At 37.6% G+C, this 14,116-nt stretch overlaps 1 protein-coding gene across 1 annotated transcript in view; it reads left to right on the top strand.

Annotated features, from left to right (window-relative positions):
• CNKSR2 (connector enhancer of kinase suppressor of Ras 2) overlaps positions 1–14,116 on the top strand; it is a 196,879-nt gene that overhangs the window by 131,709 nt on the left and 51,054 nt on the right. Inside the window, 5 exon segments of the mRNA XM_042457023.1 lie at positions 2,100–2,314; positions 8,997–9,045; positions 9,767–9,939; positions 12,047–12,120; positions 12,980–13,051. Of these exon segments, the coding sequence (XP_042312957.1) occupies positions 2,100–2,314; positions 8,997–9,045; positions 9,767–9,939; positions 12,047–12,120; positions 12,980–13,051 (583 nt within the window).

Below are 14,116 nucleotides of genomic sequence, written 5' to 3'. Positions count from 1 at the left end.
TGTTATACACGGGGGATCTTGGAACCAAACCCCAGCGTATAACAAGGATCCACTGTACTTAACTTCTGTGCAACAGTGAAAAAAATTCTGCACCTTCAGAGTGTTGAATATCTTGTGTATATCAAGTGATAATAATGCCAGTTAAATCCATTTCAGTTCCAGGTTGTAGCACAACAAAATGTGGAAAGGTCAAAGGAGAATAAACATTTTTGCAAGGCACTGTGTTTTGATTGTAAAGATATTAAAAAGTTTTAATTCAAAATAAGAAAAATATTTCAGGCACTGAGCTAAGAAACAGACTCTGTGACTGTGGGAATGCTTTACTAACATTTTTGGGATGGTAAAGTAAGAAATGCAATAATAATTGGAACATGGATGTTAATAGCTAAACCCAGAAATAGTTGTAACCAGAATCTCTTAACAGATGCCTGATCTGCAATTACAATGATAAAATTAACAGCAGTATGAACAGAACAGGTGTTGATTTTAAGAAACAGTGGAAGACATGTTACGATATACTGAAATTTTAGGTATCCAAAGGCTGGAAGTATTGACAGTGCTGGGGTGCTGATATATCACCATTATTTATTGTAACTTACAATAATAATTTGTCTGCTTATTTTTACTGAAGCAAGCTATTGGTAAGGGTTTCAGGTTACCTTACAGTGCTTGGGCAAATTGACAAGTGGTGGGATGAAGTTGCCTGTGGTGTTTATTTGATACAGCATGACATAGGATTTGAATCCACTCATTGGATGGCTCAGCTATTGGCCAGTGTCTTTACAGCAGATTGCCTCTTAGGAATAGTCTGGGACTGATGTTGATACCAGGAGCCATCAAGCCATGCACCAGTTACATGGGTCCTCCCACCGTCTGGATGTGAGGCAATCATCCCAACCTCTAAGTCAGGCTATAGCCTTGTAAACACATGCTTGTGAGCCCTTAAAGGGATCCTTTGTACTCATTTAAATTTGAAACCAATCAGATATCTTCACTGCCAGTCCCTAGAGATAGGAGAATACAAAAACAAACCAATAACTTGATATACCATGATAGCAACCTACTGCTACAAAGGAAGCAAAAGTTTTGCTACATGAGATCATTCATGGCTCCATCCTGCAGCAACAAGTCTCCCTACCAACTTAGAAACATAGAAACAGTGCAAATATTCCATTTCTGGATGCAGCCTGCCATATTTCAGGAAGAAAGCAAGAGCTGCTCCCCCTTCCCTCCCCCATCTGTGTCATACAGTGTATCTGTTCAGTGAGCACTTGAGCACTTGCACTTACTAATCTAGATACATATATTTTTAAACAGTATTTAAGACCAGTGTGCAAAAGAAGAATCACAGACACATGGATAACTTGTCTGTTGAGCAAAAACTATAAGGAGCTTGTTAGATAGCCAAGGTCTGGAGGGCCCAATAACAGAGAGAAAGGTTATTAAATAGAAGATGTCTTTCAAGGCAATGCACTCATTCAGCCACCAAAGGTAGATGCTCACATCAGTCGAATCCTAATGGTTCAGTTCAGCTGAGCTTAGTTTAGTTTATTCTGCTTTATTCTGTCTAGGGCTCAAGCCATTGTGAAACAAAATCCACAAATAGCTGTGCCTGTACAAAGGAAGAGGCAAAAACCTTAGGCTGTATAAAGGAGCCAGTAATTTAAATGTCAGAATTACCCTGACAAGGAGCTGTGTTCCCATTTCAAACCTTTCTTCTATCATGGATTACTACGGATAAGAAAAATGTTTTGTCTTGACCGTACAATAAAAATATTACAGTTTCATTAGCATCCATTCTCCTGTTACTTCCTAGAATCAGGTCCAGATAATGGAGTAATATAGAGTAATTTGTGATGAAATATTCAAACAACTTGTTACACCTTTATTGACTAGATTAGGCCATTACAGTATGGGATTTCAGACTACTATCAGTCTTCTTTTTTTATCATTTCATTGCAGACATGGTTGCTTAATGAGAAATTGGTTTGAAGACAGTCCAGTGAGTGCTGTGCCACTGATTTCAGCAAGATTTATATGGAAACACATGGTCATTTAAGAGCTAAATTGCAAAATAATCTATCTGATTTTTTTCTTAGAAAATTCATTACTTCGATATATGAGCAATGAGAAAATAGCTCAAGAAGATTACATGTTTCAGAGAAACAGCAAGAAGGACACAGGCAAAAAATCAAAAAAGAAAGGAGATAAGAGCAACAGTCCTAGTCATTATTCTCTGCTGCCTAGTTTACAGATGGAGTCTTTAAGGCAAGATAGCATGAGCACACCTGGGCCTGAAACATCCTTGTATCATGTAAGTAAAATGACAAGATACTTAATTCTGTGTTGATGATGTTGCTGAATAAGTGACATATAACTGCCTGTTTTCAGACTTTTCTGTTTTATCTTCCCTTATTGTTTCATACAGAAAGAATAACTGTGTAATTTTATTACAGAGTTCATCACTGCAAATTTTATATTAGTAATAAAGTATACAAAGAAGTCTGACAGTTCAGTATAATATGCATCTCCCTTTTATAATATGGAGGGTGACCAAGAGGAACCAGTAGACATCTGCTATTTTATATACATTATTCTTTGGAAATTCATTAACATAAAATAGAATTTAATATGCAGACACTGTTGAATTGGATGGAAAGAATAAATTATAAAGCAGAGTATCTTCAAGTAGCTATTCCTATAAAAGTTGGTCAAATGCATTCCACTTCAGTTCCACAACCCATGATAGTTGTTTAAATATTGTTCATTTCATTAATTACCCAGGTGATCAGGAAAAACAGGTTTACATTCATTTACTAGTCCCAGCAGAAGTAGACACCTTGAATCAAAGGAATTTATATACATTTTATATACATTTTTCTTATAGTTCAGAAGTTGATTCAGTGGGCCTTACTCTAGTTGGTGCATCACGTAGTTTATTCTAAGCTGAAAACAGGTTATTCTAAGCTAATGAAATTGGGTGACCACATAAAACAAACAATTAGGGTCTATTAGGCCATCCATGTATAATATAAAGAAGATGTGACAAATATATTTGCAATATTAACCCTGATTGAACAAGACCCAGAAGAACTTTGGACTGAAGCCGGGGACACTGTCAAGGAGGAAAGCAAAAAGGCAATGTCTGCATCCAAAAAGAAAGAGAAGTGTCACTGGATGACAGATGAAATTCTTCAAACAGTTTAAGTACAGAGGAGAAGCAAAAGTAAAAGGTGAGTCGGAACCTTGAATGCAAATGTTCAATGGCTTGTTTTCAGGGACAAGGAGAATTTCTATAAAAGTCAATATAGAGAAATAGAAGACAAAAACAAAAAAAGATAAACAAGGGACCTCTTCAACAAGACTGAGAATTCAAAGGGAAATTTTACCCAAGAGTGCGGATACTCTACACCCAACAGAGGAACACATTACATAACCAAGTAGAAATAATAAGATGGTGGAAACACAGAAGAACTATATAAAATAGATAAAAGGATGTCAGATCCACTTGAAGACAAAACATCTGAAATCAAGCCTCCAGTTTTAGAGATTGAATTGGAAGCTGCACACAGGGCACTTGGGAGAAACGAATCACCAGGAACAGATGGCATACCAATAGAGTTTTTTTAATCTATAGATACCAAATCTACCTTAGTTCTAACTAAAATCTATCAACAAATATGGAAATCAAAATAATGGTCCACAAATTAATAACACTCAGTAGACATTCCACTCCCTAAGAAAGGGAACAACAGGAGTTGTAGTAACCACAGGACCACTGCATTATTTTTCCATGCAAGCAAAGTGATGCTCTAAGTCTAAAACAAAGACTTTTACCCTATATGGAGAAATGCCTGTTGTCCAAGCTGAGTTGAGGAAAGGAAGAGATACTAGGGATCATATTACAAACGTATGTTGCATAATGAAACACACCAAAGAATTCCAAAAGAATATTATGTCTGTTGCATATTATAGCAAAGCCTTTGATTGTATAGTTGTCACAACATTTGATTGTCCTCATGTATAACCTGTATTGAAGACAAGAGGCTACTGTTAGGACAGAATATGAAGAAATGGAATGGTTTCCAATTGACAAGAGGCTTAGACAAGGCTGTCTGTTTAACTTTTTAGCTGATCATATCATACATAAAGCAGAATTAGAGTCAGAGAAAGGAGGCATGAAAATTGGAGGAAAGAACATCAACAATTTAAGATGCCAATGACAACATAGTACTAGCAGAAAGTAGCAAATACTGGGAATGATTGTTGAAGAATGTCAAGCAGGAAAATGAAAACAAAGGTTTACAGGTGAACATGAAGGGAAAAAATGACCACAGATGATTTATATTGCTTTAAGTAGGTGAAGAAGACACTGAAATGCAGTATGACCCTCATATCCACGGGGAATATGTTCTCTGACTTGGTGTGGATCCATGGGTAATAGTGAACCCTATATTTTCATACTTGGAGTCAAAATGCCCCCCCCCCACTCACCTGCTGCCCCATGGGAAAAGTTTACCTGAAGAGCACATCACATGCTTGGATGCAGCATGTTCCCCTTGAGTGCCAAGGCCAAATGGAGAGCAAAGAGCTACGTGGTGAACATCTGGAGTTCCAGGACCATGGCTGCTGCTATTGGTTATCATGGTGAGTGCCTGGGACCAGCAAGGATGGAGATGGGTGCTTGAGGAACTCACCAAGCCCTTCAAGCAAGGAATTAAGGAGGAGCCTAGTGGTGGTGCTATCTCTCTCCCTCCCCCTCTTGCCACCTTGGCCAAGGAAAAGGCAAGGAAGGACCTCAGTCACATATCTATAATCTGCTATCAGAGTCACACAGGATAAATTAACTATACTGTAGTATTTATGTGCTGTATATACAAATCAAAAGAAATGTAAATAAAATGTTGGTACAAACAGTGTTTGCCCTCCTCATATTCAAATATAAATAGTCTGATATCCTATCCTGGTTTGTAAGCAGCAATTAAGCACATTCTGTTTATTCACACTGCATGAAAAACTGTGGTTCAGCAAAACAGCATACAAGAGCCTAAATGAGATGTGCAAAGAGACAAGTAAGAGAGAACTGTATGCCTTGTTCACAGTTCAAGAAACTATGACTATGGGACATAAATTTTTATGACATACACTTTCATGTAGGAAGAACACCGGTATATAATTGTTGTTTTTATGCGCCTTCAAGACATCTTTTACTTACGGTGACCCTAAGGCAAACCTTCTATGGGGTTTTCTTGGCAAGATTCATTCTAAGAGGGTTTGCCTTTGCCTTCCTCAGAGGCTGAGAGATTGTGACTTGCCCAAGGTCACCCAGTGGGTTTCCATAGCTGAACAGGGATTTGAACCCTAGTCACCAGAGTCCTAATCCAACCATCAAACCACTATACCACTGGGGTGTATTATTACATCAGGAAATTGTCCTTTTAGCAACGGAACCAGAAACTGGTGAGATCTGTGTATATCTCCATAAGTCATTTGCCCTATTATGACTGAATCAAGCCACTGGGGATCAGCACAGACCATGAAACTGCATAGATCTGGGGATAACACACTAGTGCAATTACTGTATTGAAAATATTTCACTTCTAAAAAGGAAAGCAAAGACAGGATTTGATAAAGTACATCTTGCTGGAGTTATTGTGCTTGAAGGAACTTGTCTTTAATGTTTCACCATTGTGACCAGCACTTTCCTTTCTTTTTCCTTTATGTTTTTCTTTGGAGTTTCATAATGATCAGCAAATGTAGTTAGAGTGCTAGGCACAAATTCTCATTTAATTGTGTTCATTGATATTTTCCCCTTCTATACCAACTGTTAGGATATGCTGTCTCAGACTTTCACACAATTACCATTTGTTTCAAGGCAGAACAGGAAGAAGATAAATAAATGAAGAAAATGTTATTTGTTTGTTACACAGACTTAACAAAGATGACAATGACTTTGAAGTTAAAGGTTTCTGTGTGTGGTGTTAGCCACAGGGGAAATTGTTGTATACTTTCATAATTGATCCAGAAATGCCTCATTAACTTGTTGATGAAGCATTAGTGCTTGCCAGTCCGTGAAGTGAAACCATCAATTAAAAAAGTGAACACCAAGAGGTCGAAAGAGCTTTTCCTTTAATACTGAGCAACACAATCCTTATAGCCATTAAACATGCTTTTGGTATAATGATTTGTCAACCTGAGCAATACCAGGGACAATACTTAGGAAGCCTTGGTGTCGCAGTGGTTAAAAATGCCAGCACTGCAGCCACAATTTTGTTAGATCCCCAGAGCTCCAACTCAGCCTTCCATCCTTTCGTAGGTCAGTAAAATGAGTCCCCAACTTGTTGGGGGCAATTAGCTTACAGATTGTAAATCGCTTAGAAAGTTCTGAGTTCACTGATAAGTGGCATAGAAATGTGCATGCTATTGATATCACTACCAATAATTGTAGTTTTCAAAAATGCAGGAAAACATAAGTTTAGTGGGTGTTCTTAAACCTTGTTATCATCACATTGCAGCATACAGTGTTTGAGCTGTTTTCCAATTTTTCAAGTTCTAGTAGAGATAGTATCCAAATACCTTTGTTATCTCCCAACCCAGCCTTTTTATTTAAATGAAATCCTTTGTTATTCTTTTTGCTTGTTATATATGCTTTACCTAAAGGACCAGTTGCTATGGAAATGCATTCAAGCAGAAAAATACAGAAGTAGTCTATCATAATCTGTCAGAGTTTTGTCCTTCTGTGGCAGTTATCCTCTCCAAACTCAAAATTGGGCTTGTCCAGATTGATAGTTTGTGCCACTTAATACCACCATGTGGTATTGCTTCTTGTACATCTTGTTACTTCTTCTTGCTTCCCCATCCAAAAGCTTCTTTGAGGGGTTTTTTTTAAATCATTAAAAATGTGGTACATTTTTATTCATCTGTAAGCATCTTCCTTGTGAAGTGACTTGTAATACTACAAGTGGGAGTGTGCAACTCCCTCTCACTCCTCTTCATTTTCCCTTCAAATATATGATCCTCATTGGTCTCTTTTCTCCCCAGTGACACCTTACACTTTTTAAGGTGTACAGATTTTTTAAAGAACATCTTTAAACCATCAGTGCTGTTGCTATAACCTTTTAAAAAAAATCTCTGTAGAACCTGTACACTATAACTATAAACTGCTTCGGTGTATCACTGTAATGTTCTTTGGTGCACCACCCCAGTCAACATGCACTCCCTCTTTCTCTCTTTTCAATCACTTCCAGTGTCTCATTTCACACAGTGAATGCCTGTGAAAGAGAATTACCTTTCTGCAAGGAAAAACACAGTGATACCCACCACCACAGCTTATAGCAATAGTGCAAGGACGCAAATATTGTACAGAATTTCTTTAAATAAAATAGTTTTCAATTTCCCTGGAGGAGATTGGTCAAGGTGTGGATTAAAGTGTGTGTGTTGGGGGGGGGGGGGGGAGGGAGAGAAGCAGGCTGTAGAAGCATGCAAATTTAATATCTCCAGTCCGTATCATAAGACACACCCCAAAAACAAAAGGCATTGTTTTGAGAGATGTAAAAGTGGATTAAGAATTGAAAGTGTACCACAACAGGAGAAAGTTCTGCATTCTGTTAAGAAATAAAAGGTTGCAGTAACTGATGTTAATTACTCAGAAACGTACTGGAAGAAAGTCAACCTAGTTTGGATATTGACGATAAAATCAGAAAGTACAGCAATGAAAATTGCCAATGTCCCAACACATTTGGCTCTTCTGAATGGGCTCATTGTCCATAGACTCCACAGATAACATTATGTGGTTGTGTCATTAATCTGCTCAAATGAAAATAGTGTTCCAGACTCTGGAGCTTAGGAGTAAAACCAAGTTGAGAAGGTACTGTGTCATGAAGGCTGCATCAAATTTGCCCAAAGAGACACTGGGTAGACAGATCCATTGAGTCTGCTCCAGTTTTCCCTGAAGCAGGAAGCTTTTCTCATGCATACTGAATGGCAGGGAGAAGGGGGAAAGTTTTGCCTTCTTTCATTGTCTTTATAATGAAATAAATTCCTTTTCCTTTTTTTTTTAAATACAAGACTCTTTGTTTCCTCATGTATCCTTTCTCTCTGTACGCGTGCAAATGTGTGATGGTGTTACTCCAGCTGCAAAAGGAGGACAGGGTCCTAAGGTCTTCTATAGCAATATAAAACAAAAATCTGGTCTAAATTACCCACTCAGACAGGTTTTCACCTGTGGAGCCAAAGTTTAAGTTACACTTTTCCCACTCTTTTTTCTAATAGGTGTTCCCAAATACGATGGGAAACCTTCCTTCTCACCCCCCCCCCAAGAACAACCCCTCATTTGTTCCTTTGAGATACAGAACATAGCACAGTACAGTTATGTCATTAGGTGAAAGTGTAGCATAATGGTTTGAGTATTGGACTGCGACTCGTAGACTAATGTTTGATTCCCAGCTCATCCATAAAACCCACTGCGGGACCTTAGGCAAGTCACATGCTCCCAGCCTCAGGGAAAGGCTCCTCTGAAGAAATCTTGCCAAGAAAACCCCATGATAGGATTGTCTTAGAGTCACCATAAGTTGGAACTACTTGAAGGCACACAACAACAATAACAACAAGAATAAGCAGAATTATGCTGTTCATTCAAATTACAGCACCAGCTAGCAGAGGATCCTCAACAGTAGCAACCAAGTTCAGTAAAAGCAAAATGTCTAGCACAAAAAAGGACCAGTATGAAAAACCCTCTAGCTACTGGTTTTCTATTAGCAGCTGGTATCCAAACCTTGTACCTCCATCCCCATGTTTTTCTTACACAGAGTATGCATCTGGATGAACCCTGGGTATCCACTGGGTTTTGGATCCAGTACCCCCCATAGATACCAGTCTGTAGATCCTCACCGAGTATTTCTTTGCTAAGTGTCTATGGCTTTCTTAAAAACCAATGTAACCTATGATCTGCTATGATGAGATACATTAACTAAAGTTTTTGTGTGATTTCTTTCTAGACGTTTCAACAATCTTCTCTACAGCACAAGTCTAAAAAGAAGAACAAAGGTAAAATATTACACAAAATATTTTTAAAGTTTACTGACATATTAGATATAATTTAAGACAAATATGAATTTTATTTGAAAATGCTCAAAAGGCAGCAGTTCTAAAACTGTAACTTCATTATTTTCTCAGTCCATGTGGTCAACCACTTTAAGAATTACTTTTCCCTCCCTTCTTGGTCTGCCCTGTCTTAATCAACATCTATAAGCACTATGTATCCTTAAATTAGGGGCAGAAAAGATGGGTGGAAGAGGCGGCTTGAAGCCACCCCTTCCAAAGGCAGATTGGGGTTGCAATGAACACACTCCGTGGCCACAATCCACCTTGAAGCTGGCCAAAAAAGGAGTGGCAAAGATCTGCTCCTTTTTCAGCTCGGGAAAAGGTGACTTTTTCCACCCCACTGCGACTCAGTGGCAGCTTCAAGCTGCTCCGGCAGTGTGTGGCATATGAACACCGCACCACCAGAGTGCCTTGAAGCTGCCCATGTCTGTGTGGCCACCGGACTTCCAAGTGGCTTCAGGGTGCTGTGGGAGCATGCGACATATAAGTGACACACTCCCAAGCCACCTGGACAGTGGCTTTAAAAGGCCGTCTATTCCAGCCCATAGTCTTGACATCAGAGTTGTAAATTATCTCTCAGTTTCCCCTCCAACAGACTTTGGATGCCAGGTCAAGGTGGAAGGCATCATATATTCAAATTGAATCTTTTTAAAACAATTTTTAGGTCTTGCACCAAGTAAGAGCAAAAGACGTATTTCCTGTAAAGATCTTGGTCGTGGAGACTGTGAGGGCTGGCTGTGGAAAAAGAAAGATGCCAAGAGTTACTTCTCACAAAAATGGAAAAAATACTGGTTTGTTCTGAAGGATACTTCACTGTACTGGTATATCAATGAGGAGGTAAGACAGTGGTATACTTGTTGCTCTTTCTGTCAACAGTTGCTACTATAACCAGATTCAAAAAAATTTGATATATGCATATGGGACAAAACCATGAGTAGCTGTCAAAGCTTATATTGATTGTTCCATGTGAGGGATTTTGGTTGTTTTGCTTTTTTACACTATAAAGACCAACTGCCTTTTAAAATAAACATCAGCTTTTTGCCATAGAAACTACTACAATGGAAATGATAAATTAAATTCTAACTCTACACACATCTTGTCTATGTGTATGTTAAATTAGTGTTCCCAAGTTATTTTGAAAATGAACAATTTATGTTTGGGTGAAAGAAACATGGCTATACTAAACCATTCTGTTGGGTGTTCCTTGTAGATGTTATGGTTGTACAATGGGCTCTTGGTATCAGCTGGGATTTGGTTACATGACCCCCTACAGATACCATGGATGCTCGAATCTGTGGATACTCAGATCCCATTAAATCCATAGTGAAATGGTGTCCCTTATATAAAATGGGAAAATCAAGCTTTGCTTTTTTTTTTAATTTATATATTTTTAAAAATATTTTCAAGCCATGGATGGTTGAATTCATGGATAAAAAATCTGTGCATAAAGAGGGCCAGCTGCAATTCAGAATCCACATAATCTAATTCCTTCTACCATTTATTTTCTCATGCAAGATTATGTGAATATTTTATATACCCAGTGTTCATTATCAACAAATTGTTGCTGTCTCTGGGGCTGCATCTGCACTGCAGAAATAAAGCAGTTTGACACTGTTTTAACTGCCATGGATCAGTGCTGTGGAAACCTGGGATCTGCATCAGAGCTCTCTGATGGAGAAGGCCAAATATGTCACAAAGCTACAAATTCCAGACTTCCATAGCATTTTGCCATGCAGTTAAAGCAGTGTCAAACTGCTTTATTCCTGCAGTGCAGATGCAGCCTGGATGAGCTGTTAGTAAAATAACTAAGCAATCTAGCTTTTGTAAGAAAATGGTGCATTATTGATTTAGCAGGAATCAAACTTCACACAGGACCAAGTGGAGTACAAAGAAAATGTCCCAAAGTACAGAGATTAACAGTAAGAAATCAAAACATCTGAAGAAATGTAAAGAATTTCTTTACAGGCAATGGATAGAGAATGAGTAATCCAATGTAAAGACAGAAAAAGAAGCTTGGGGGAAAGAATAGAGGAGGCAGTGGCGGGAGGCAGAGACACACTCATGAAATAGATTAGCATGAATTTTGCAGATACAAACTTCAGGCAAATGTATTTTTGAATAGAGCTTATATTCATATCTAACTCATGTTCATATGTACACTTTCTCCCTTTTTACCTTCTTTTTTTCTTTCTTTGTGTTTATACTTTAAATCAGCAGCAGCAGCAAGAGTGCTCTGATGAAATTTCTTAGCACTTAAATTGAATTGAGCTGAGATTAGATGGGAAGGAAAGACTGGAGGAAGTGCAACCAAGTTAAAAATAGTCCAAAAAAACAATTTTGGATTGGGACAGTCCATGGTTGAAAAAAGAAGAAAAGTAGTTTCAAGGCAAAATAGTGCATAGGTTCTAAAGACAGGAGGGACTGTGTGCTCTTGGCTCAAAAATAGAGGTGGGGAAGGAGGGGACAACAGGGGAGACGGGATAATATTTGTGGATCAAACGAATGTACCATTACAGAGTAACCAAGTGTTCGTGAATGACAGTAGCAGAGTGGTTGTGTATTTCATATATTGTTTTCTTTTTAACTGGGTAGGCACTTAATTGGCTAGAGGCTTCTGGGTTGGAGTGGGGGCAGATTGGTTTGCATTGGATTCAGTTCTTAACAATATACACCATAATACTTTGTCTCCAGAATGACTACTTGGACTTTCCAAAGAAGAAATGATTGAAACAAATTGCTATTGAAAATTAAGATTTTTAAGTACTATTTTCATTTTCTTAGCAAAGACTTTCCATTGGTTTCTGTTGAAGTTCTGATGTGATAACGAACACAGGAGTTATCTGGTCAAATAATAATATAATAATAATAAAAATATACTTGTGTTTACTTGCTTTTCCTTGATTTTTCTCCATGCTCTTATTGTTTAATATGTTTATTGTTATAGGATGAAAAAGCAGAGGGATTTATCAGTCTCCCAGAATTTAAAATTGATAGAGCTAGTGAATGTCGCAAAAAGTAGTAAGTATTAGAAGCAATATTTAGAAATATACTGTATGAACCACAGAGGCTGAAATAACTACTCATGCCTCTCTCTGGTGTAGTCTCTTTTGCTCTCTGATGCAGCCTTTATCTTTGTGGAGTTCTATTCCTATTAATATCTATCTGCTGTGGACACCCCACAAAGTGTGTTATTTCAGATATTTAGAACCAGAGCAAAAGCTTTTTTTATTCAAGTTTTGAACTGCAGCATCTCTAGAAATAACATAGGATGCATCCACACTGTAGAAATAATGCCGTTTGATACCACTTTAAGTGCTGTAGCTCCATTCTGTAGTTTTATGTCTTTATCCTTCTCTGCCAAAAAGTACTGGTGCCTCCCAAAACTACAAATCCCAGGATTCTGAGGGATGGAGCATTGGCATCTAAAATTAAAATGCATTATTTGTATGATGTAGTTGCACCCATAGTTACATAACAAACACAAATACTCAATGAATAAATTGATTCATACTTACAAAAAATGATTTTAACTAGTGTTTGGATTGTCTCTGTGTTCATGATGAAATATAGCCATTATTGATTTAGACACCAGTCATATAACCACATACATTGGCAATGATGGGAAACCCCATTATTTCATGGTAATTGTGTATGGAATCGTAGCCTTATTCCCATTCAGTTAATTGATGCTTATAAAAGCAGACTTACAAAAGATGCATCAAATGATTCTAATACAGGTACATTTTAATGATTCATTAAAATGCAGATGTTATTTTAAAATTCAACTGAACGCAGATTTTAAACATTTTAATGCAAAAAATAATTTTGCACGTTTAGTATTTTACTAATAATTCTTTGTGATATTTTGCCCACACAGTGCATTCAAGGCCTGTCATCCTAAGATCAAAAGCTTTTATTTTGCTGCTGAACATCTAGATGACTTGAACAGGTATGGAAACTTAATCCTTGTGGGGAAGCTTCCTTGGATTTGTAAAATGATTTTATTTTATTACATTTGTATCCCACCCTTTCTTTCAACATGGAATTCAAGATGGTGTATTGCATGGCTTAAAAGATTTAGGGCCAAAACAGACTGCAAAAATAAACCAGTTTGAGACCGCTTTAACTTCCCTGGCTCAGTGCTAGGGAATGCTGGGAACTGTAGTTTTGTGAGACATTTAGCCTTCTCTGTTAGAGAGCTCTGGTGCCACAACAAACTACAGTTCCTAAAATTCCCTAGTACTGAGCCAGGGCAGTTAAAGCAGTTTCAGAATGGATTATTTTTGCAGTCTGTTTCAGCCCTTAATTCAAAAATTAACTGACAATTAAATAAAGTATATGAGGTATCCATTTTCTGTGAAGAATGCTATGCCACATAACACATGTATCTGGTGACAGCATGTGTATGCATGTGTGTGTGTGTTTGTAATCTTTCCCTCTCTCTCTCTCCCTCCCTCCCTCTCTCTCTCTCTCTCACACACACACACACACACACACACAGGGTGGGGGGGAAGAGATCAGTTTTTATAGATGCAAGGATAGGAAGCTTAAACTACAGACAAGACTAGTCTTGGAATGTGCTTTCTGTAGTAAGATTTCCTATCAACTAGAATTAAAAAGAATTTATCAGCATATATTAGAAATTATTTGTACAATTATAAAGATAAGGTGAAATCAGCTTTGTCATTCCAGCTTTAACATCCTTTGTTCTAATTTAAACTGTTTTTTCTCAATTATAGCTAACTATTAGTATAATTGGACTAAATGCCAGAATAGGCTCCTACTGCCTGCATGTGGTAAATGCCATATTATCACAATACAAATAGCAAGATTTTGTCCATATTGAATCAATAGTTGCACAGGGCAAACAACCAAGCTATTATTATTATTATTATTATTATTATTATTATTATTATTATTAAACTTTATTTCTAAAGCGCTGTAATTATACACAGCGCTGTACAAAGTCAAAAAGCTATAAAGTGGTATGGTTGTTATGTTTTTTTATCCATGG

This window comes from Sceloporus undulatus, chromosome 3, assembly GCF_019175285.1.
Source record: "Sceloporus undulatus isolate JIND9_A2432 ecotype Alabama chromosome 3, SceUnd_v1.1, whole genome shotgun sequence".
Classification (NCBI taxonomy): Eukaryota; Metazoa; Chordata; class Lepidosauria; order Squamata; family Phrynosomatidae; genus Sceloporus; species Sceloporus undulatus.
Note: the sequence above shows the minus strand (reverse complement) of the source record. Positions and strands in the feature narration are given on the sequence as shown.